The following is a 22,984-nucleotide window of genomic DNA, read 5'->3' as shown; positions in this document are numbered from 1 at the left end:
AATGCTGGAGTAATAAAATGGATTCAACAGTGGCTAGATGGGAGATGCCAGAGAGTAGTGGTGGATAATTGTTTATCGGGATGGAGGCCGGTGACTAGCGGGGTGCCTCAGGGATCTGTTTTGGGCCCAATGTTGTTTGTAATATACATAAATGATCTGGATGATGGGGTGGTAAATTGGATTAGTAAGTATGCCGATGATACTAAGGTAGGAGGTGTTGTGGATAATGAGGTGGATTTTCAAAGCTTGCAGGGAGATTTATGCCGGTTAGAAGAATGGGCTGAACGTTGGCAGATGGAGTTTAATGCTGAGAAGTGTGAGGTTCTACATTTTGGCAGGAATAATCCAAATAGAACATACAGGGTAAATGGTAGGGCATTGAGGAATGCAGTGGAACAGAGAGATCGAGGAATAACAGTGCATAGTTCCCTAAAGGTGGAGTCTCATGTAGATAGGGTGGTGAAGAAGGCTTTTGGAACGCTGGCCTTTATAAATCAGAGCATTGAGTACAGCAGTTGGGATGTAATGTTAAAATTGTACAAGGCATTGGTAAGGCCAAATTTGGAATATTGTGTACAGTTCTGGTCACCAAATTATAGGAAAGATATCAATAAATTAGAGAGAGTGCAGAGACGATTTACTAGGATGTTACCTGGGTTTCAGCACTTAAGTTACAGAGAAAGGTTGAACCAGTTAGGTCTCTATTCATTGGAGCGTAGAAGGTTGAGGGGGGATTTGATCGAGGTATTTAAAATTTTGAGAGGGATAGATAGAGTTGACGTGAATAGGCTGTTTCCATTGAGAGTAGGGGAGATTCAAACGAGAGGACATGATTTGAGAGTTAGGGGGCAGAAGTTTAAGGGAAACATGAGGGGGTATTTCTTTACTCAGAGAGTGATAGCTGTGTGGAATGAGCTTCCTGTAGAAGTAGTAGGGGCCAGTTCAGTTGTGTCATTTAGGGTAAAATTGGATAGGTATATGGATAGGAAAGGAGTGGAGGGTTATGGGCTGAGTGCGGGTAGGTGGGACTAGGTGAGATTAAGAGTTCGGCACGGACTAGGAGGGCCGAGATGGCCTGTTTCCGTGCTGTGATTGTTATATGGTTATTAAAGATGTGGAAGTCAGCATTTGACATTCACATTTATGTTTTTAAGTAAAGATCATATTGAATGCAGTTCAATTATGTAAAAATGAGTTATGCGATTGAAATTTTATGCCATTGCACACTTCAGAGATTCTGATTTTACAATGCAGTGGGTAATGACAATATTTGATTATAAAAACTCCAAATGTATAGAAACGAATAGGAATGAGAGGATGCATGGGATCTGCCCATTCGGATTCAGAACTGGCTTCCCCATAGAAGAGAGGGTAGCGGATGAAGGGGCTTATTCTAGTTGGAGGTCTGTGATTCGTGGTATGCCACAGAGTTCTGTACTGGGACCTCTGCTGCCTGCAACAGGTATAAATAATCTGGATAAAAATGTAGATGGGTTAGTAAGTTTGCAGATGATACAAAGGTTGGTAGTGTTGTGGATGGAGAAGACTGGCAAAGAATACAATGGGATATAGATCAGTTGCAGATATGCATGGAGAAATGGCAGATGGAGTTTACTCTGTCCAAATGTGAAATGCTGCACTTTGGTAGGTCATATGTAATGAGATAGTACACAGTCCAGGTCAAGGCCCTTAACAGGGTTGATGAGTAGAGGAATCTTGGGGTCTAAGTTTATAGCTCCCTGAAAGTGGCTACTCCCTGAAAGGTTGATAGGGTGGTTGAGAAGGCATATGGCATACTTGTCTTTCTAAGTAAAGGCACAGAATTCAAAAACCAGGAAGTTATGTTGCAGCTTTATAAAATTCTGGTTAGGCCACATCTACAGTTATGCATATAGTTCTGGTTGCTCCATTATAGGAAGGATGTCGAGAGTTTGGAGAGGGGGCAGGGGAGGCTTACGAGGATGCTACCTGGATTAGAGGGCATGTGCTATAACAAGAGGTTGGACAAACTTGGTTGTTTATTTTTTCTGGAGTGGCAGATACTACGGAGAGATCTGTTAGAGATTTATAAGATTATGAGAGGCATAGATAAGAGTAGACAGACAGTATCCTTTTCCCAGAGTTGAAATGTCAACTATCAGAGGGCGTGCATTTAAAGTAGATGGGGATAATTTCAGAGGAGATGTGAGGGGCAAGTTTTTTACAGAGTGTTAGATGTCTGGAATGTGCTGCCTGGGGTGGTGGTAGCGAATTTTAAGAGATATTTAGCTATGCACATGAATGTGATGAAAATAGTATATGGACATTGTGTAAGCAGAAGAGATTAGTTTAGTTGGCCATTTGATTACTAATTCAATTAGTTTAGCACAACATTGTGGGGGAAAAGGCTTGTTCCTGTGCTGTACTGTTCTATGTTCCATGAATTTTCGAAAGTAAAAATCAGTTAATGTTCATGTGTTTGATATATCTGCTAAATTCAAATACTGTTCTTACAGTGACATTCATGCATATTTTAAAACAGGAGTATTCCATCATATCCAGAGTTTTGGAGCAGGACAAATGTTTAAGACCATAAGACCATAAAGTACGGGAGCAGAATTTGGCCATCGGCCTATCGAGGCTGCTCCGCCATTTCATCATGACTGACCCAATTTTCCTCTCAGCCCCATTCTCCTGTCTCCTCCCTATATCCCTTCATGCTCTGACCAATCAAGAATCTATAAACCTCTGCCTTAAATGTACATTAAGTTTTAGCCTCCACAACTGCCCATGGCAAAGAATTCCACAGATTCACCACTCTCTGGTTAAAGAAATTCCTCCTCATCTCCCTTCTAAATGGGCAGCCCTCTACTATGAGTCTATGTCCTCTGGTCTTGCACTCTCCCACCACAGGAATCATCTTCTCTGCATCCACTCTATCAAGGCCTTTCACCATTTGATAGTTTTCAATGAGGTCACCCTTCATTCTTCTGAATTCAGGCCTAGAGCCATCAAACACTCCTCATATGACAAGCCATTCAATCCTGGAATCATTTTTATGCAGCTCCTTTGAATCCTCTCCATTTCAGCACATCCTTTCTAAGATAAGGGGCCCAAACCTGCTCACAATACTCCAAGAAAGGCCTCACCAATACTTTATAGAGTTTCAACATTACATCCTTGATTTTATATTCCAGTCTTCTTGAAACGAATGCTAAGATCGCATTTGCCTTCCTCACCATAGACTCAATATGCAAACCTACCTTTAGGGAATTGTGCACAAGGACACCCAAGTCCCTTTGCACCTCAGTTTTTTGCATTTTCTCTTCATTTAGAAAATAGTCAACCCTTTCATTTCTTCTACCAATGTGCATGACCATACACTTCCTGACATTGTATTCCATCTGTAGTTACTTTGCCCATTCTTCTAATCTGTCAAAATCCTGTAGCTTCTCTACTTCCTCAAAACTACCTGCCCCTCCACCTATCTTCATATTGTTTGCAAAGTTTTCAACAAGACCATCAATTCCATCACTCAAATCGCTGACATATAACGTAAAAAGAATCAGCCCCAACACAGACCCCTGTGGAACACCAGTAGTTACCGGCAGTCAGCCAGAGAAGGTTCCATTTGTACCCACTATTTGCCTCCTGCCAATCAGCCACTGCTTCATCCATGCTAGAACCTTTCCTGTAATACCATGGGGAGCCTAATGTGTGTCACCTTGTCAAAGGCCTTCTGAAAATCCAAGTACACTACATCAACGGATTCTCCTTTGTCTATCCTGCTTGTTATTTCTTCAAAGAATTCCAACAGATTTGTCAGGCAAGATTTTCCCTTGAGGAAACCATGCTGACTGTGGCCTATGTTATGTGTCTCCAGGTACCCTGAGACCTCATTCTTAATAATTGACTCCAACATCTTCCCAATCACTGAGGTCAGACTAACTGGCCTATACTTTTCTTTCTTCTGCCTCTCTCTGTTCTTGAAGAGTGGAGTAACGTTTACAATTTTTTTGTCTTCTGGAACCATTGTAGATCTATTGATTTTTGAAAGATCATTACTAATGTCTCCGCAATCTCTTCAGTCATCTCTTTCAGAACTTTGGGGTGTACACCATCTGGTCCAGGTGACTTATCTAACTTCAGACCTTTCAGTTTCCCAAGAACCTTCTCTCTAGTTATGGTAACATCACACACTTCATGCCCTCTGAAACCTGGAACTTTCACCAAACTGCAAATGTCTTCCACAGTGAAGAATGATGCAAAATACTTATTCAGTTCATCTGCCATTTCATTGTCCCCTATTATTACCTCTTCAGCATAATTTGCCAGCAGTCCAATATCCACACTCGCCTCTCTTTTACACTTTATGTATCTGAAGAAACTTCTGGTATTCTCTTTAATAGCTTCCTTTCATTTTCAATTTTTACCTTCTTAATGATGTTTTTAGTTGCCTTCTGTTGGTATCTGAAAGCTTCCCAGTCTTCCAACTTCCCAATAATTTTCACTCTATTGTATGCTCCTCTCTGTTTTTTATTTTGGCTTTGACTTCTCTTGTTAACCACGGTTGTGTCACCTGTCATCTTTCCTTTAGAGTATTTTTTCCTCTTTGGGATGTATATATTTTGTGCCTTCTGAATTGCTTCCCGAAATTCCAGCCATTTCTGCCCAGCCATCATCCCTGTCAATGCATTTTACCATCAATGCTGGCCAACTCCTCTCTCATGCCTCTGTAATTCCCTTTATTCCACTATAAAACTGACCTTAGCTTCTCCTTCTCAAATTTCAGGGTGAATTTGATAATATTATGATAACTTTCCCTTAAGGATTCTTTTACATTAAGCCTTTTAATCTATTCTGGTTCATTGCACAATCCAGAATAGCTAATTCTCTAGTGAGCTCAACCCTGACTTTGCTCTAAAAAGCCATCTCGTAGGCACTCATGAAATTCCCCCTCCTGTAATCCAGCACCAACCTGATTTTCCCAATCTCCCTGCATAATGAAGTCCCCCATAACATTACACTTTTAGCATACATTTTCTATTGCCTGTTGTAATTTGTAGGCCACATCTTTACTACTTGGGGGGTTTGTATACAACTCCCATCATGGTCTTTTTACCACTGCAGTTCCTTCATTTTATCCAGAATGATTCAACACCTTTTGACCCTATGTCATCTCTTTCTAAAGATTTGATTTTTTTTTTACCTACGCTGCCCCCTCTACCTTCCTTGTGATACAATGTGGTCCTTGGACATTAAGCTCCCAGCTATAATCTTTCAGCCACAATTTTACTGTACATCTTACAGTCTAAAATACAAATAACATGGCCAACAGAAGTTTGTGACAGACTAACATACAGAGCACTAAATGAAAAAATAAATTCCACAGCCAAACAGAACATTTCAAATTCTAATATTCCAATGGAAACACTTACTTGGCCTCAGGGTCATACTCAGCCCAGATTCTCTTAAATTCATCCAGATGATGAGGACCAAGAATAGACCAATCACGCGTTAAATAGTCAAAGTTATCCATGATTACAGCCACAAAAAGGTTAATGATCTGAAAAATATGCATAATTTGGATAGTCATGACATTTTAGACCGATGTCAGTCTTCTGTAAAGAAAAATGGCAGTAGGTTTTGAATTTATCAGACAGTTGGATAACACAAAATATGTGTTAATAGTTACTGAAATTATTTGGAAACATTTAGGAATCCTTTCAAATTATATGAAGAATCACTCCAACCCAATAATAAAATTATCTTAGTGCATGTTGATCCAAATGTCAAGTAGAAATACCACCCTTGTTTTGTGACAAATGCCATCCCTCAATAGTAGGTGGACAGACAAAACATATACAGTCGGCCCTCCTTATCCATGGGGGATTGGTTCTGGAACCCCCTGTGGATACCAAAAACAACGGATGCTTTAACCTGGCTCAGTGCGGTGGACTTTAGGACCTGGTGGAGCTCTGAATCTACAATGTTTCTGTTCATGAAAATAACCTCGATAAATAAGGTGGAAATAATAAAGTGATTGGAAAGAGGTAAAACGCCATTGGTCATTGGAAAAGTGTTGGGCTACAGTCAGTCAACAATCGTAACAATTTTAAAGGATGAAGTGAGAAAGGCCCTGCCCTGATGAAAGCTACAATTATTACTGAGCAACGCAGTGGTTTAATTATTGAAATACATATGTTTCTTAAATGTTTTATATGCATAGAAAGGTAGAATATTATCTATATACTGAGACAAATGTTTGATTAACTGACACTACAAAATACTGGATGTACCTGTTCTGACTTACTTAGTAAGAGAACCTCCATTTTTTTTGATCCCAATCCATGGTAACCTATGCACATCCTACCGTATACTTTAAGTCATCTCTAGATTACTTATAATACCTAATACAATGTAAATGCTATGTAAATAGTTGCTATACTACTTTGTTTAGGGAATAATGACAAGAAAAAGAAGTCTGTATATGCTCAAACAACAAGTGCTGGCGAGAGAACTTCTGGGTTCTCCTGATCCACGGTTGGTTGAATCCGCGCATGTGGAACCCGTGGATAAGGAGGGCCAACTGTATATCATCAAAGAAATCCAATTCAAAATTCACACCTAAGGAAGCTGCTTTGAAAACGTTGTACTGGTATGCATCTCAGCATGCTTCTTGGAGGTAAGCAGGGCATCACATCATGATCCTTGTTGGAACCCAGTGGCCAGGATATGTGCATAAGAAAACTGCACGTCAGTAAAAATATTTCCATTTAAAAAACTGCTATCTGTGACAGTCACAAGTATAATCTAGATGTGGCAATAGCCATGCAACCAGTGACAAAGTGACAGTATCAGGCTACATCCACACTACGCCGGATAAATCCGTAACCGAAGCTTTTTCTCTTTGTTTTTACCCTCTGTCCAAACTAAAACAGCGTTTTCGTCCCCCGAAACCGGAGGTTTTCAGAAACGCTTTCCAGGGTGGGTACTTTTGAAAATGCTGCTCAGGCAGATCAGTGTGGACAGGGTAACCGGAGACTTCTGAAAACGCTGTCAGACAGCAGTGCGTTATTTCATTTTTTTCTTGAACGCAACCTAACAATTTCAGAACAGATGGCAAAGAGACTGAAGCCAGAAGAGTTAGAAATGTACTCACCAAATACTTTGACCCATAACTTACTGAATAAATAAGAATACTGTACTCACTTTGCCCTGTTTTCTGACCTTGCTCGTATGAAGGTGGTTTACCTATTTATGCAAGTACTTTTCTGACAATAGATGTGTAACAGCCTAATGTAACATTGTATGGAAGTACAAGATAACACTGATGCAAACATGTTTTATATATTTAACAAGGTGCTTTATTAATGCAACAGAGTTGGTCAGTTTTTCAATGTTCGTCGTCAGCCAGGTCAATCCGTCCGTGAACGGTTGCCGCCGTACGCTCCAGTATTTGTTTTTTTTTTACTTTTAAGTTCTCCTGCATGAAAGCCAACAGCTGTCCGTTGTTTTAAGTTTTTCTAGTCTGTAACTACACAACCGTGCACTTTTACGGCAAGATTTGACACCAAACATGTCGTTTGTTTTCGGTAGGTGTGTCCTACGGAGGAGGAGTTGCGCCGAAATCTTTGTTTCAGTGTGGATAGAGATATTTTCCAAAATGCATAGTGTGGACGCCTATCGTTTTTACACGAAACTGGCGTTTTCAAAATTATCCGGTCTCATATGGATGTAGCCTCAGTGAAGTTTTATTTCTTCCAGGCTAGAGCTGGAAATATTTGCAACTACTCAGCCAATTGTCCACCAATAGTGCTAACAATACCTCATTCTCTCTTGCCAAACAGCACCAGGCAGGGCCAACATGTTGGTATGCAAAGAATGCTGCTTCTTCATTATTCCTTTGTGGATAATGTTAATTTTGCAATCTACCACATCTGAAAGGGACCCCTCTCCCTGTACTAGACAGCAAATCAACTAGGAAAATGCTTGGCACTTATTAAAAATTTGGCTGTGTAAAACCTTATGTAATGCTTACATTTTGAAAAAAAAGACAGATGTATGTGTGGGTGTATGAAAATGACAGTTTTGTGAAGACAGGCATCTTTCAAGTTCTGCTCCATGTGTAGTGAGAAAGAGAAGTGGTGAGAAAGACAGTGATGGAGGTGAATTGGGAAGAAAGAGTCTTCTTGCTTAATTTTCAAAAACTCCAATTATGTTATTGCAGCCAATTAATACCTCGTCTGTGACTTGTTGATAAAAGAAGAAGGAAAAAACAAATGCTAATTTATAACACCTGTGAGACAGCTTGGGAAAGAGACAGCGCAGAAACACTCAAAGGAAATCAGGCTTACAGTTCAATATGATTTCTCCCAAAGTAGAATTTAACAGCGGTAAATGTGGAAGTGATGAATATAATGCTGAACACTAGCATATCTCTACCCTTTTAGAATCATTCCTTAGACATTGATTGGATTTCAGTTGTAGATGGAATGTTAAAATTGAGGTGAATGACTGTGGAGCAATGAATAGGAAATAGACCCAAAATGAGTACAGGCAGAAGAGGTCCAGGTAGGAATGGGTGTGATTTCATGGGAAAAATGACACATAATAGTAAGTAAAGTATGGAACTACGTCGATGGAAATAAGTGTGAAAGATCTAAAAAGTTGGGGAAGCTGCTGTGACAAACATTTCAAAGTCCAAGCAACAAATGAGGCTTGAACCTATATCCCTGACATACAACTCACCACCCACCTCCTAAATTAAAAAAAAGTTGCAGAGGATAAGAAAAGGAAAATGAGAATGCAACAGTTGAAGATAAACAAAGACCCAGAAATAGCAGAGAAGAGATAGAGAAACCTCAAAATGAATATTGTGGACAGTGAACTGTTCTTCTCTTATTGAAGACAATTTTGATGTCCACTAGTTTCTTTTTGGCAAGAGCCAGTGGGTCAAAATTGCTAAAGGAAGATTTATTGTTCTTTTGTTGATAGTATCTGATCTAGTCCAATTTAGGTCAGGTCAGAAAAGGCATCCTAGGCCTCTGGTGGGAAGCTGAACTTTCACAAATCAGGTTCACACAATATACATCAATCTGTGATATGATTCTAACAGCCCCAATACTTTGTACATGTAGACCCGGTAGATCTATATTGATAGCAGCATAACCAGGCACTTTCAAATGTGCATGATGGTTAATCTGAAAATACTAAACCTAAGGATGTTAAGAGAATGTTAGACTGCTAAATATTTAATTAATTTTCACAGAATTTCTACATCACTATTTTAATGTGACAAATGGTCACACTAAATGGTTGCTGTTTAATTTTTCAGAACCACTAGATGTCCTCAGCATATAGAAACATAGAAACATAGAAAATAGGTGCTGGAGTAGGCCATTCGGCCCTTTGAGCCTGCACCACAACTCAGTATGATCATGGCTGATCATCCAACTCAGAACCCTATACCTGCTTTCTCTCTATACCACCGATCCCTTTAGCCACAAGGGCCATATCTAACTTCCTCTTAAATATAGCCAGTGAACCGGCCTCAACTGTATCCTGTGGCAGAGAATTCCACAGGTTCAACACTCTCTGTGTGAAGGTTATTCCTCATCTCGGTCCTAAAAGGCCTCCCCTTTATCCTTAAACTGTGACCCCTCGTTCTGGACTTCCCCAACATCGGAAACAATCTTCCTGCACATAGCCTGTCCAATCTCTTTAGAATTTTATACGTTTCAATAAGATCCCCCCTCAATCTTCTAAATTCCAGTGAGTATAAGCCTAGTCGATACAGTCTTTCTTCATATGAAAGTCCTGCCATCCCAGGAATCAATCTGGTGAACCTTCTCTGTACTCCCTCTATGGCAAGAATGTCTTTCCTCAGATTAGGGAACCAAAACTGCACACAATATTCTAGGTGCGGTCTCACCAAGGTCTTGTACAGCTGCAGTAGAACCTCCCTGCTCCTGTACTCAAAGCCTTTTGCTATGAATGCCAACATACCATTTGCCTTTTTCACCGCCTGCTGTACCTGCATGCCCACCTTCAATGACTGGTGTACAATGACACCCAGGCCTCATTGCATCTCCCCTTTTACTAATCGGCCACCGTTCAGATAATAATCTGTTTTCCTGTTCTTGCAACCAAAGTGGATAACCTCACATTTATCCACATTAAATTGCATCTGCCATGAATTTGCCCACTCACCTAACCTATCCAAGTCACCCTGCATCCTCTTAGCATCCTCCTCACAGCTAACACCGCCGCCCAGCTTTGTGTCATCTGCAAACTTGGAGATGTTGCATTTAATTCCCTCATCTAAATCATTAACATATATTGTAAACAACTGGGGTCCCAGCACTGAGCCTTGCGGTACCCCACTAGTCACTGCCTGCCATTCTGAAAAGGTCCTGTTTACTCCTACTTTTTGCTTCCTGTCTGCCAACCAATTCTCTATCCACGTCAATACCATACCCCCAATACCGTGTGCCTTAAGTTTGCACACTAATCTCCTGTGTGGGACCTTGTCAAAAGCCTTTTGAAAATCTAAATATACCACATCCACTGGCTCTCCCTTATCCACTCTACTAGTTACATCTTCAAAAAATTCTATAAGATTCGTCAGACATGATTTTCCTTTCACAAATCCATGCTGACTTTGTCCAATGATTTCACCTCTTTCCAAATGTGCTGTTATCACATCTTTGATAACCGACTCTAGCATTTTCCCCACCACCGATGTCAGACTAACCGGTCTATAATTCCCCGGTTTCTCTCTCCCTCCGTTTTTAAAAAGTGGGATTACATTAGCCACTCTCCTATCCTCAGGAACTAATCCAGAATCTAAGGAGTTTTGAAAAATTATTACTAATGCATCCACTATTTCTTGGGCTACTTCCTTAAGTACTCTGGGATGCAGACCACCTGGCCCTGGGGATTTATCTGCCTTTAATCCCTTCAATTTACCTAACACCACTTCCCTACTAACATGTATTTCCCTCAGTTCCTACATCTCACTAGACCCTCGGTCCCTTACTATTTCCGGAAGATTATTTATGTCCTCCTTAGTGAAGACAGAACCAAAGTAGTTATTCAATTGGTCTGCCATGTCTTTGTTCCCTATGATCAATTCACCTGTCTCTGCCTGTAAAGGACCTACATTAGTCTTGATCAATCTTTTCCTTTTCACGTATCTATAAAAGCTTTTACAGTCAGTTTTAATGTTCCCTGCCAGCTTTCTCTCATAATCTTTTTTCCCTTTCCTAATTAAGCCCTTTGTCCTCCTCTGCTGGTCCCAGCCCTCAGGTGTGCCGTTTTTTTTTGCTAATTTATGTGTTTCTTCTTTGGACTTGATACTATCCCTAATTTCCCTTGTCAGCCACGGGTGCACTACCTTCCCTGGTTTATTCTTTTGCCAAACTGGGATGAACAATTGTTGTAGTTCATCCATGCAATCTTTAAATGCTTGCCATTGCATATCCACCGTCAACCCTTTAAGTATCATTTGCCAGTCTATCTTAGCTAATTCACGTCTCATACCTTCAAAGTCACCCTTCTTTAAGTTCAGAACATTTGTTTCTGAATTAATTATGTCACTCTCCATCTTAATGAAGAATTCCACCATATTATGGCCACTCTTACCCAAGGGGCCTCGCATGACAAGATTGCTAACTAACCCTTCTTCATTGCTCAATACCTAATCTAGAATGGCCTGCTCTCTAGTTGGTTCCTCGATATGTTGGTTCATAAAACCATCCGGCATACATTCTAAGAAATCCTCTTCCTCAGCACCCTTACCAATTTGGTTCACCCAATCTATATGTAGATTGAAGTCACCCATTATAACTACTGTTCCTTTATTGCACGCATTTCTAATTTCTTGTTTAATGCCATCCCCAACCTCACTACTACTGTTAGGTGGTCTGTACACAACTCCCACCAGCGTTTTCTGCCCCTTAGTGTTATGCAACTCTACCCATATCGATTCCACATCCTCCAGGCTAATGTCCTTCCTTTCTATTGTGTTTATCTCCTCTCTAACCAGCAATGCTAACCCACCTTCTTTTCTTTCCTGTCTATCCCTCCTGAATATTGAATATCCCTGGATGTTGAGCTCCTTGGTCACCCTGGAGCCATGTCTCTGTGATCCCAACTATATCATATACATTAATAACTATCTGTACATTCAATTCATCCACCTTGTTACCAATGCTCCTCGCATTGACACATAAAGCCTTCAGGCTTGTTTTTACAACACTCTTAGCCCTTCTACAATTATGTTGAAAAGTGGCTCTTTCTGCTTTTTGCCCTGGATTTGCCAGCCTGCCACTTGTACTTTACACCTTACTACTTTTTGCTTCAATTTTTACTTTTTAGTATTTTGACAACTAAGTATTATGGCACAACTCGGTGTTTGGCTGCATGTCAATACCGATTCTAGGTGGAATTTTAATTTCCATAGTTGAAGTGTTACTCAGCGCATCCAGGCGAGAGCGATTGTGAAGGCTTACTTCCTACAACAGCTGAGGCTTATTTTATTCCACTGATCAGCTGCTCATGAAAATGGCTGCCCAGCAAAGATTATTGCAGGTGGGAAATCAGGTTAATCATAAATGTTAGTGATATGGACAGTTAGGGAGTTGGGACAAGACAAAAAGAACATACATTCTTCTTCAGACTCCATAAAGATAGGCGTTGTTATTTATCTAGTGGACAAAGAAGTCTAAGGGCCACAAATTAAACCATGATTCAAATGGGTGTATTAATTACAAAACAAAAATAAATGGTATTAAAATGTTTGTGGGTCAGGGAAAAAGCATTCACTTAAGATTCTGACTGAAAAGTATAACATTTACAATTAAAAATTGTAGTTTGCTTTGGATTCTGAGTGTTTAGAAAAGAAGGAAAATAGCCAGGCTGCCCTTCAATTTGCCTAATAACCAGATGAAAAATGTCTTGTCACTGATCTAAAATCTCTAATGATGGATTTTTCCAAGTACCTTGGGTGGAGAACTAACTTTTCACATGATTGATTAGTTGAATGAAGCACATTAACAATGAAATACATTTTTTCACCAATTTAGATACATTTAAAATGGGTAGGAGTGGTATTTAATTCACATATTACAAACACTATATTCAGTCATCTTTCTTCAATAGTATGTATTTTTTCATGAATTTTAAATAAAAGTCAAAGCTTCACTTGGAACTTGCACTCACCAAGAAGGCACACAGCATGTAGAAACTAACAAAATAAAAAAAAGCAAAATAGGTTCCACAGTTGAAATCTTGCTCTTGAAGTGGTGACTCTCTTTCGCAAGGTTTTCCTGGGAGACATGATAACATGATCTCCTGCCAGGCTTCCCCTGTAGCACATCTGAAAATGTAGAATAGTTATGTTAGTTGTTTCATTACAGAAACATGGATATTGCCAATAACCTACATTTTTACATAATTTAGAAAATCTACTGTATGTGTATGCAAAGCATTTAATTATTTTGAAAGATACAGTAGAATAAATTATGAAAATATTGCCAATGAAATTCACTGCTGTTCACAGTCAATTGGTTGAAAATAAACATACAAAACAAACCAAGATGCAGATCAATTTTCTTTCTGCTAACTGTTCCAAGCTCTGAGTGTGTGAGTGTGTGTGTGTGTGTGTGCGTGCGTGCGTGCGTGTGTGAGTGTGTGTGCGCGCACGTGTGCACTTACACCCTTAACTCCTGGTGGAGTTGTTGAGGCGCCGTCATGACAAGCTTTTTGCACCAACCTTTTTGGTGATTGCTCATCGTACACCATGTCTTGGGCACCTGAACCCATTCCTCTCCAGGTTTTTTTATACGAGGTTGAATTGCTAGCTCGACACTCAACCTAGGCACAGGATGGAGAGCATGCAAGGGAGCCGGCCGGATTCGAACTCCGGACCTTTGGCCCCGAAGTCCAGTGCTGATGCCACTATGCCACCAGCCTCCAAAGCTTCATCTCTACATACTATTAATAGAAACATAGAAAATAGGTGCAGGTGTAGGCCATTCGGCCCTTCGAGCCTGCACCACCATTCAGTATGATCATGGCTGATCATCCAACTCAGAACCCTGTACATGCTTTCTCTCCATACCCCCTGATCCCTTTAGCCACAAGGGCCATATCTAACTTCCTCTTAAATACAGCCAATGAACTGGCCTCAACTGTTTCCTGTGGCAGAGAATTCCACAGATTCACCACTCTCTGTGTGAAGAAGTTTTTCCTCATCTCGGTCCTAAAAGGCTTCCCCTTTATCCTTAAACTGTGACCCCTCGTTCTGACTTCCCCAACATCAGAAACAATCTTCTTGCATCTAGCCTGTCCAATCCCTTTAGAATTTTATACGTTTCATTAAGATCCCCCCTCAATCTTCTAAATTCCAGTGAGTATAAGCCTAGTCGATCCAGTCTTTCTTCATATGAAAGTCCTGCCATTCGAGGAATCAATCTGGTGAACAATCAATTAATCTGAATATTAAATCAATTTAATATTTGAAATTTTAATCACTTGTGGCATATGATTAATCTGACAATATATCTTGCAATACAGTTAGGAACTCTGGAATAAAATTGGCTTTTTGTCCGTCCTGTAAGTACACCATTTTATTCTCTCAGTTTTTTTTGTCTCTGTTTTTACTTTATCCTTAACCATAAATTTCCTTCCACTATAGCTGATAGGACTCTCAACACATTTCATCTATTTCCCACTCTCAACCACTCCCCTCTCAGCTAAAGCAAGGTTTAATTTCCCCTAGTTCTCAACTTATGTCCCACCAGTGTTCACATCTAAGATCATCTTCTGTAGCTTCAGTCAGCACAGAACATTCTGTCATCCAGCATTCCTAAGCGGCAGTTCCCTGGTTTGCTCTTCCACCTCCAAGAATGTCATCTTTCTCACAGCACTCTCCCATACAGTTGCAGATCATGCAAAACATGTTTTCAGCTTGTCCTTCCCACTATGAAGTGACAGAAACACTCCTTTCAGGTAAAGCAGTAATCTACCTATTTTTTCCTCTAATCTAATGGACGACTATTACTGTTTTACTTTGAAGAAGTCAAACACAGTTAAGGGGACCTCTGTCCATAAGAGAGTCACTTTAACTCTCTATCCCAATCTGACATTATTTGACCTTTGGAAATGTTCCAACAGAGACCAACATAAACATAAGAAACAGAACCTAACTCTTCTGCCCAACATTGAGTTAAACAATTGCAGATTTGCAACCTCTCCTGTCAGAGTATAGTGTAGTTTTGATGTAAGGTCATTCACCTATAATAGTAATTCAGGTTTTCTATTTTCACAGGTGCTGCTGGATCTGCAGAATCACTCCACCATCCTGATTTTTTCAGGTTTTCAGCAATTACTACACTTTGCAGCAGATGGTTCCAATGTGCCCTTTTGATTATTTTTTTCACTTCCTCACTGGCTTCATTCATTTGTTAACTAGAAGGCATTGAAAGTATTGTGTCAACGCTATCAAAAATCTCCAGGCAGGAAGATTAGACTTGCTCATTGAAAAAAGCCAAATTCTAAAGTCATTTAGGCTGTGATAATTGAAATTAAAGATTCTGCAAGAAGTCCTTTCATGTGCTTGGATTGCTTTCGACCCAATGGAGGTCTCTTTCTTGTCACAGAATCATTCCAGTGAGCTGCAGCAGACCGCTGCCCTGAAGTCCCACCTGTTGCAATAGGGAGATCACTCAGAAACTATACTAGCGAAGAAATAATTATGTCCATTTTTATTTCAGAGAGGTCAATATGGGATTTTGTGCCGACATTTGAGGATTACCATTGCTGGAGGGGATAACCACAGACATTTCCCATCAGGCATTTCTAACAGTCTCCTCTCCCACTATCTCTTTGCCCAAATAGCACAGGCAGCTTCACTCTGGGATGTATTTTACAAATCAGTATTTCTGAAGATATTGAAACATTCTCTCATTCTGTTTAAGTTTTTCTTTTCTCTTTGGCAACCTTAAATGCACATTTCAACTGTCTGGCAGCCACAACATATGAATCTTTAAAGATCAACATTCCTCTGTGAGTAAAGCATTGATAACTGTGTTCAAATGAAACACGGAGTTTTAGCTACATGTAATCTTAGAATTATTGGCACAAAATGGGGCCATTCAGTCTCTCATGTCTTAACTCTCACCCAATGGCCTGGACATTATACATCTCTAAATAAAAACCAGGATACCTTTTATGAGCGATGAATGCACAAGATGTGGAAACATTGGAAAGGGTACAGAGGAGATTTACCAGGATGCTGCCTGGTTTAGAGAGTATGGATTATGATCAGAAATTAAGGGAGCTGGGGCTTTTCTCTTTGGAGAGGAGGAGGATGAGATTGCTTGATTGCTTGATGACGACAAACACTGACGATATGGCAAATACCAGGACCATGATTAAAATTGAATAAAAATCCTGCGATTACATAGCAATTCAGTCACATTTTGCAGAGAGAAAAACATTTAATGTTGCTGGTTATTTAATGAAAGGCATCAAACTAAATTGTTAACTCTGTCTCTTTTGTTGGGTGATGTCAATCATTCTGAGTACTTTCGACCTTTCTGTTTTATTTCAAACTCCAGCATCTGAAGTACTTTGCTTCTGGCTGATGGCTATATTTGTCAATGGCACTATAATTGGCAGTGTATTTAATCATGAAGAGATTTCTTTACACCAGTAAGACTCGTCCGGTATCAACAAAAACAGCAAATAGATTTCAGGCTGGACAAATGTAAGGACATGGGCTTGGGAGAGCGAACAAAGCAAAAGGAAATGGAATATGTTAGGATACCACAAAGAGCAGAGGAATAGTGGGAACATTAGAGTGCATTTTTTTACAGATCCCTGGAAGTATCAGAAACAGTAGATGAGCTGATTACAAAAAATGCCTGCTTTTAATAGCCAAGGCAGAGCAATCAGACCATGCTAGAGTTAGACTTTAGATGAAGTACACTGTATAGTACAGATTGCCACATTGCAGGAAAGATGTAACAATAATAGACATGGTGGAATGGAGATATTTGAGGCTGCTGTCAGGACTTCAGAACTTTTGTTATTAGCAGTCACCAACTTGGATGGTGTCACCAAAGATACCAGAGAGAAGGTTAGTTGAGGTACACAGAATTATGAGAGGCTGGGAGAGAGAAAACAAGAAATTCCACTTTCCTTAGCTTGGAACCCTGGACTTTAGTTAACTGGTGGGGAGCTGAAAAATATACCTACTGCCTGAAATTGTGATACAGTTGTCCATTCTGGCTGTCCACTCTATCTATTCCTCTTAATATCTTGTAAACCTCTATCATGTCTTCTCTCGTCCTCCTCCTCTCCAAAGAGAAAAGCCCCAGCTCCCTTAATTTCTGATCATAATCCATACTCTCTAAACCAGGCAGCATCCTGGTAAATCTCCTCTGTACCCTTTCCAATGTTTCCACATCTTGTGCATTCATCGCACATAAAAGGTATCCTGGTTTTTATTTAGAGATGTGTAATGTCCAGGCCATTGGGTGAGAGTTAAGACATGAGAGACTGAATGGCCCCATTTTGTGCCAATAATTCTAAGATTACATGCAGCTAAACGACTGAAACTGCATCTTTTTATTTCATTCAAATAACACAAATGTTTGAAAAACAATCCAAATGATTTAAAGTCCATTGTTAACCATAGTAATATTTGCTGTTAATTACCATTATTAAATAGAGCAGATAAAATGGGCACACATACAGTACAAAACCTATCTGTTACCCTGATTTTATTTTAGTGACGCACTTCTCATTTTTGCATCTTGTTAAGGTGTTTATCCTCTTGATAACAGCGAAACGTAATGAGTGATGTTCAGAAAGATCACTGTTGGAGGTCTGAACATTTTTACAATTTACATAGATTAACTGGATGAAGGCACTGAAATGTTGTTAAATATACTCATGACTAAAAGATAAGTAAGGTTGAAAGCTGGGAACAGGACACAGGAGACTACAAATGATTATGGATTATTGAGACAGAGAGGCATAGAGAAATACTGCATAGAAAGGCCCTTCAGCCCATCTAGCCCATGCCAAAACCATGTAAATTGCCTACTCCCATCAACCTGCACTGGGACCATAGCCTTTCATACCCTCCATTATCCATGTACCTATCCTAACTTCTCTTAAACATTGAAATTGAGTTTGCATACAGCTGGCAATACATTCCATACACGCACTAACCTCTGAGTGAAGGTTTCCCCTCATGTTCCACTTAAACTTCTCACCTTTCACCCTGAACCCACGACCTCTGGTTGAAGTCTCACCCAACCTCAGTGAAAAAGCCTGCTTGCATTTACCCTATCTATACTCCTTATAATTTTGTATACCTTGATCAAATCTCCTCTCAGTCTTCTATGTTCTAAAGGATACAGTCCCAACCTATTCAATTTTTCCTTATAACTCAGGTTCTCCAAACCTAGCAACATCCTTGTAAATTTTCTCTGTACTCTTCCAACCCTGTTTACACCCTTCCTGTAGGTAGGTGACCAAAACTGCACCCAATACTCTAAATCAGGCCTCACCAACATCTTATGCAACTGGAACATAACATCCCATCTCCTGTATTCAGTATATTTATTTATGAAGACCAATGTGCCAAAAGATCTCTTTACAACCCTACCTACCAGCGACACCATTTCCAGCAAATTATGGACCTGTATTCCCTTTGTTCTACCACACTTCTCAGTGCCCCATGGTTCACTGTGTAAGACATACCTGGGTTTGTCCTACTGAAGTGCGAAACCTCGCACCTGTTTACATTAAAATTCATCTGCTAGTTTTCAGCCCATTTTTCCACCTGATGCAGATCCCTCTAAAAGCCATGATAAGCTTCCTCATTGTCCACTACGACCCCAATCTTGGTGTCAGCTGCAAATTTGCTGATCCAGTTAACCACATTATCATCCAGAACATTGATATAGATGACAAACAACAATCCAGCACCGATCACTGTGGCACACCACTAGTCACAGGCCTCCAGTCAGAGAGGCAACCATCCACTACCACTCCTTGACTTCTCCCTCAAAGCCAATATCTAATCCAATTTGCCACCTCATTCTGAATGCTGAATGACTGAACCTTCTTGACCAGCCTCCCATGCAGGAACTTGTCAAATGCTTGTTAAAGTCATGTACACAACATCCACCTCCTTGTCTTCATCCACTTTCCTAGTAGCTTCCTCGAAAAGTTCTACAAGATTGGTTAGATATGATCTACCATGCATGAAGCCATGCTGACTATCCTTAATCAGTCCATGTCTATCCAAGTATTTGTATATCCAGTTCCTCAGAATACCTTCCAATAACCTTCCCACAACTGATGTCAGCCTCACTGGCCTACAACCAGGTTTATGTTTTTGAACAGTGGTACAACACTGGTTTTCCTCTAATTTTCTGGTACCTCCCCTGTCACCAAGGGTGACTTAAATATCTCCACTAGGGCCTGGAAATTTCTGCACCTGCCTCCCATAAAATCTGAGGGAATATCTTGTCAGGCCCTGGGGATTTATCCACCCTGATTTGCCTCAGGGTAGCAAACACGTCCTCCACAGTAATCTGTACAGGGTCCATGAAGTTGATGCCGCTTTGCCTCATACCTACAAACTCTGTATCTGCCTCCTCAGTAAATACAGTTACCAAGAATTCATTTAAGATCTCCCCCATCTGTTTTGGCTCCACACATGGAGTACCATTCTGGTCTGATGAGATATGTGAGTGGGCAAATGAAGAATAACATGGGAAAAGATGGAACTGTCGACTTTGGATTACAAAACAATGCGAAATTTGGTCCAAAGATGGGTCTTTCCCTTATACACAGCTTGATTCATGCTTTACTTATTGTCAAAATAAAATATCACTATTAATTCTTACCAGTCAATGAATAACCAATTTTTCCTCCATTCTCACTTCCTCTCTGACCTCTCTGTTTTTGGCTTCTTACACTGTTTCTTTGAAGCCCAAAGTTTTGAGTCATATCATCTTCTAAGAAAGCGTAGATCTTGGGACTCAACATAATGCCCGGTTTCTTATATTATTCAGTCAAAGGATGTGGGCTTCATGGGCTGAACTAGCTATTTAATTGCCTATCCTTAACTGGCCTTGCGAAGGTGGTTGTGAGCAGCCTTCTTGAACCACTGCAGTGCATGAAGAGTCAATATACCAATGTTAAGGAAGGAATTCCAGGATTTAAACCCACCCTTTCCAGCTTGTGACAAAACTAAATGGATGCATCAACAGTTATTCTCTCTCTAGAAATGCTTCCTGATCTACTGGGTGTTTCTTTTATTACAGTTCAACAGTGGTGAGTGGTTTAAATTTGATCATTGTTTTCCTTCTTTCCTTTGTCCTTTTTCAATTCCCTCCATTTATAGCTGCCTTTATTTAAATCTCCTCCACTCGTGAGCTTTCTCTTCTTCAACTGGAAGAAATCACCATCTTCTGTGCCTCTCTTTTCCACTCTATTAGACATGTATCTCCTTTCACTGCTGTACCATTGAAAATGGACTTCTAATGTTGCCTACTTCTGATGAAGGGTCATCTATCTGAACTGTTTACTTTCCATCGCTGCTGCTTAATTAACTGAGTATTTCCAGTATTTTCTTTCTTTATTATTTTTGGGGCAAAACTTCAATAACTCAATAATCTTATCAAACACAAAGACACCTCATAAAGGAAACCTCATAAATTCAACAGAAACTTTTGGTGACTGTGGCTTTTCCTCGGGGAGTATTTATTTGCATTCTTTAATTAAACCCTTGCAAACATGCAGCAATTTCAACAACCCTAGCAACCACATTATTACTACTTTGCAACCTTGGAATGGTTGACACAAAAAGCGGACAGGAAATATTATAGGAGTAGTCAGCTCAGATAGTTGCTAAGCATCAGCTCCTGGATGATTAGAAAGGAACGCTGGTTTCAGTTACCTTGATAAAGATCATTATAAATTGCTGCTCATTCTTTTTAACACACTTGTCTTTTAATCCCATTAGCACAAGGGATACATTGTTTAGACAATAATTGAAGTTAAGCAATAAATCACTTTGATACAACAAAAACTAAAATGTAATAAAAATGAATGGCTTGAAAAAGTTTGAAATTGTACTTTATGTTCCTAAAGGAAACACGTACCAAAATTAGCTCAAATATTGTAGATTGAAATATTTTATAAATATATTTATAATTCTAAGAGAAGTATATGCCATCCATGTACCTTTTCCACAAGGTCAGAGACTCGATTAAAATATGCTGGTAGTTTTCACACCAGCCCTGAAAGAAAGCCAAGGGATTGAATGCAAGGTGGCCTCACCTCAGCATGTGAGTACTGCATGGGGCTGAATGATGAGTTCAGAGATCAGCTATGGCAGCATTTGACCTCTAGTTTGTCTTGGACTTCTATATTTGATCAGTGTCCAAGAGGAACTGAGCCATGGACTAGATAGCCAGCGGTGTTCTCATGCACACATCTGTTATGATTCTACAAACACACCAGGTGCTGTTGCTAGCATTTGTTACTGTTTATAATATATTCTTTCAAGATATTTAGGTCATTTACAAGGAAAATCAACATTTGCTCAAGTGCTGATTACACTCCTGTCTGTTCTACCAGAGTAAAACATAAATGTTGCAATGAATCTTTTAACTTGCTGAAAATGAACAAAGTTACAACTAGAATCAAGCAAATATCTGATTAGACCATACTTGGTGTACTCTAAGTAGCTTTGGGCACAATTGGCTTATGAAAAATATACTGATCAAAGAGAAAGATTCATACAAAAAACCATACACCCACAGAACAGTATAGCGTTGAAAGAGACGAGTAGGTCTGCCATGTGCTCATCAGCTTACTAAGAAGAATCTACCCAATTTTTTTACAGGTCCTCTTCAGGAGGCCCTAGAATTTATTTCTTTCAGATGATTTTCCAACTCCCTTTTCAATGCTACAACTGGAGCTCCCTCAACTACCATCCCTTGCTGAGTACTCCAAAATTCATACTCTGGTACATAAAAATGTTTCTTCTCTTGCCATCTTTGATTATTTTGCCAATCATCATGCTTCTACAACCCCTTCTTCCTGACCCTTCTTTCTATGGACTCTTTAACCCAGGCAACCTGTTCATATTCTATATCTTCACAGTATGGTTCGGGTCAATTTTGACCCGGCCCAAGAATCCCCTCATAACAAGTGTCTTTACCAAACTCTGAACCACAGATCTATTTAGAATGTATAAATAGCCCATCTGATATTAATAAATGGGTGATTAATCCTTAATTAATGTTTCAGAGACCTAAAATCCATTTCAATAGATACGGGTCAAACTTGACTCGAAACGGCCTTAATATGCAAAAATTTGTAGCACCTGTACAAAAGTATAAAATTTTTAAATGTTTTCATTTTTGCGCACTTTGGGTCACTTTAGGAAAAGTGATCAAATTTCGGCTAAAAAAATGGCATTTAGGGTGTTTTTACTGCTGTCAAGTGTCAAAACGGGTCAAATTTGACCTGAACAGTATGTAAGGGTTAAGATCAAATACCTCTATCTGATACCTTGAAACTTCTCTTTCAAAAAGAACAACTCAATCTCCTCTGGCCTTTTCACATTTTGTGCATCTTTTATTCATGCAATAAATTTACTAAGTCCCTTCTGTTTCCTTTCTTAAATACTCAGAATGGGACACAAACCTATAGCTGTGGCCAAACCTTCATTTTATAAATGCTCATGATTACTTTATTGCTCTTAGAGGCACAGAAAATAGCAGCAGAAGTAGGTCATTCACTATCATAAGAATGTTTCATTATTTCGTATAATGATTGTTCTTCTATCTCAAACTCCCTCTCCATACCCTTTGATGTCTTTTACATCTATAAATCTAATACTTTAACAATTTAATAAATTGTCTTCAAAAGCATTCTAATGAAAAGAATTCAGCAGGTTCACCAA

The 22,984-nt window shown here is 39.6% G+C and overlaps 1 protein-coding gene across 1 annotated transcript in view; it reads right to left on the bottom strand.

Moving 5' to 3' along the window:
* Positions 1–22,984, bottom strand: part of cacna1c (calcium channel, voltage-dependent, L type, alpha 1C subunit) — a 615,084-nt gene that overhangs the window by 68,312 nt on the left and 523,788 nt on the right. Inside the window, exons 35-36 of the mRNA XM_059978076.1 lie at positions 13,204–13,360; positions 5,418–5,545 (exon numbers count right to left, since the gene is read on the bottom strand). Coding sequence (XP_059834059.1) covers positions 5,418–5,545; positions 13,204–13,360 — 285 coding nt within the window. The remainder of the gene's footprint in view (positions 1–5,417; positions 5,546–13,203; positions 13,361–22,984) is intronic.

The sequence above is a fragment of the Hypanus sabinus genome, chromosome 8 (genome assembly GCF_030144855.1).
Source record: "Hypanus sabinus isolate sHypSab1 chromosome 8, sHypSab1.hap1, whole genome shotgun sequence".
NCBI lineage: Eukaryota > Metazoa > Chordata > Chondrichthyes > Myliobatiformes > Dasyatidae > Hypanus > Hypanus sabinus.
Note: the sequence above shows the minus strand (reverse complement) of the source record. Positions and strands in the feature narration are given on the sequence as shown.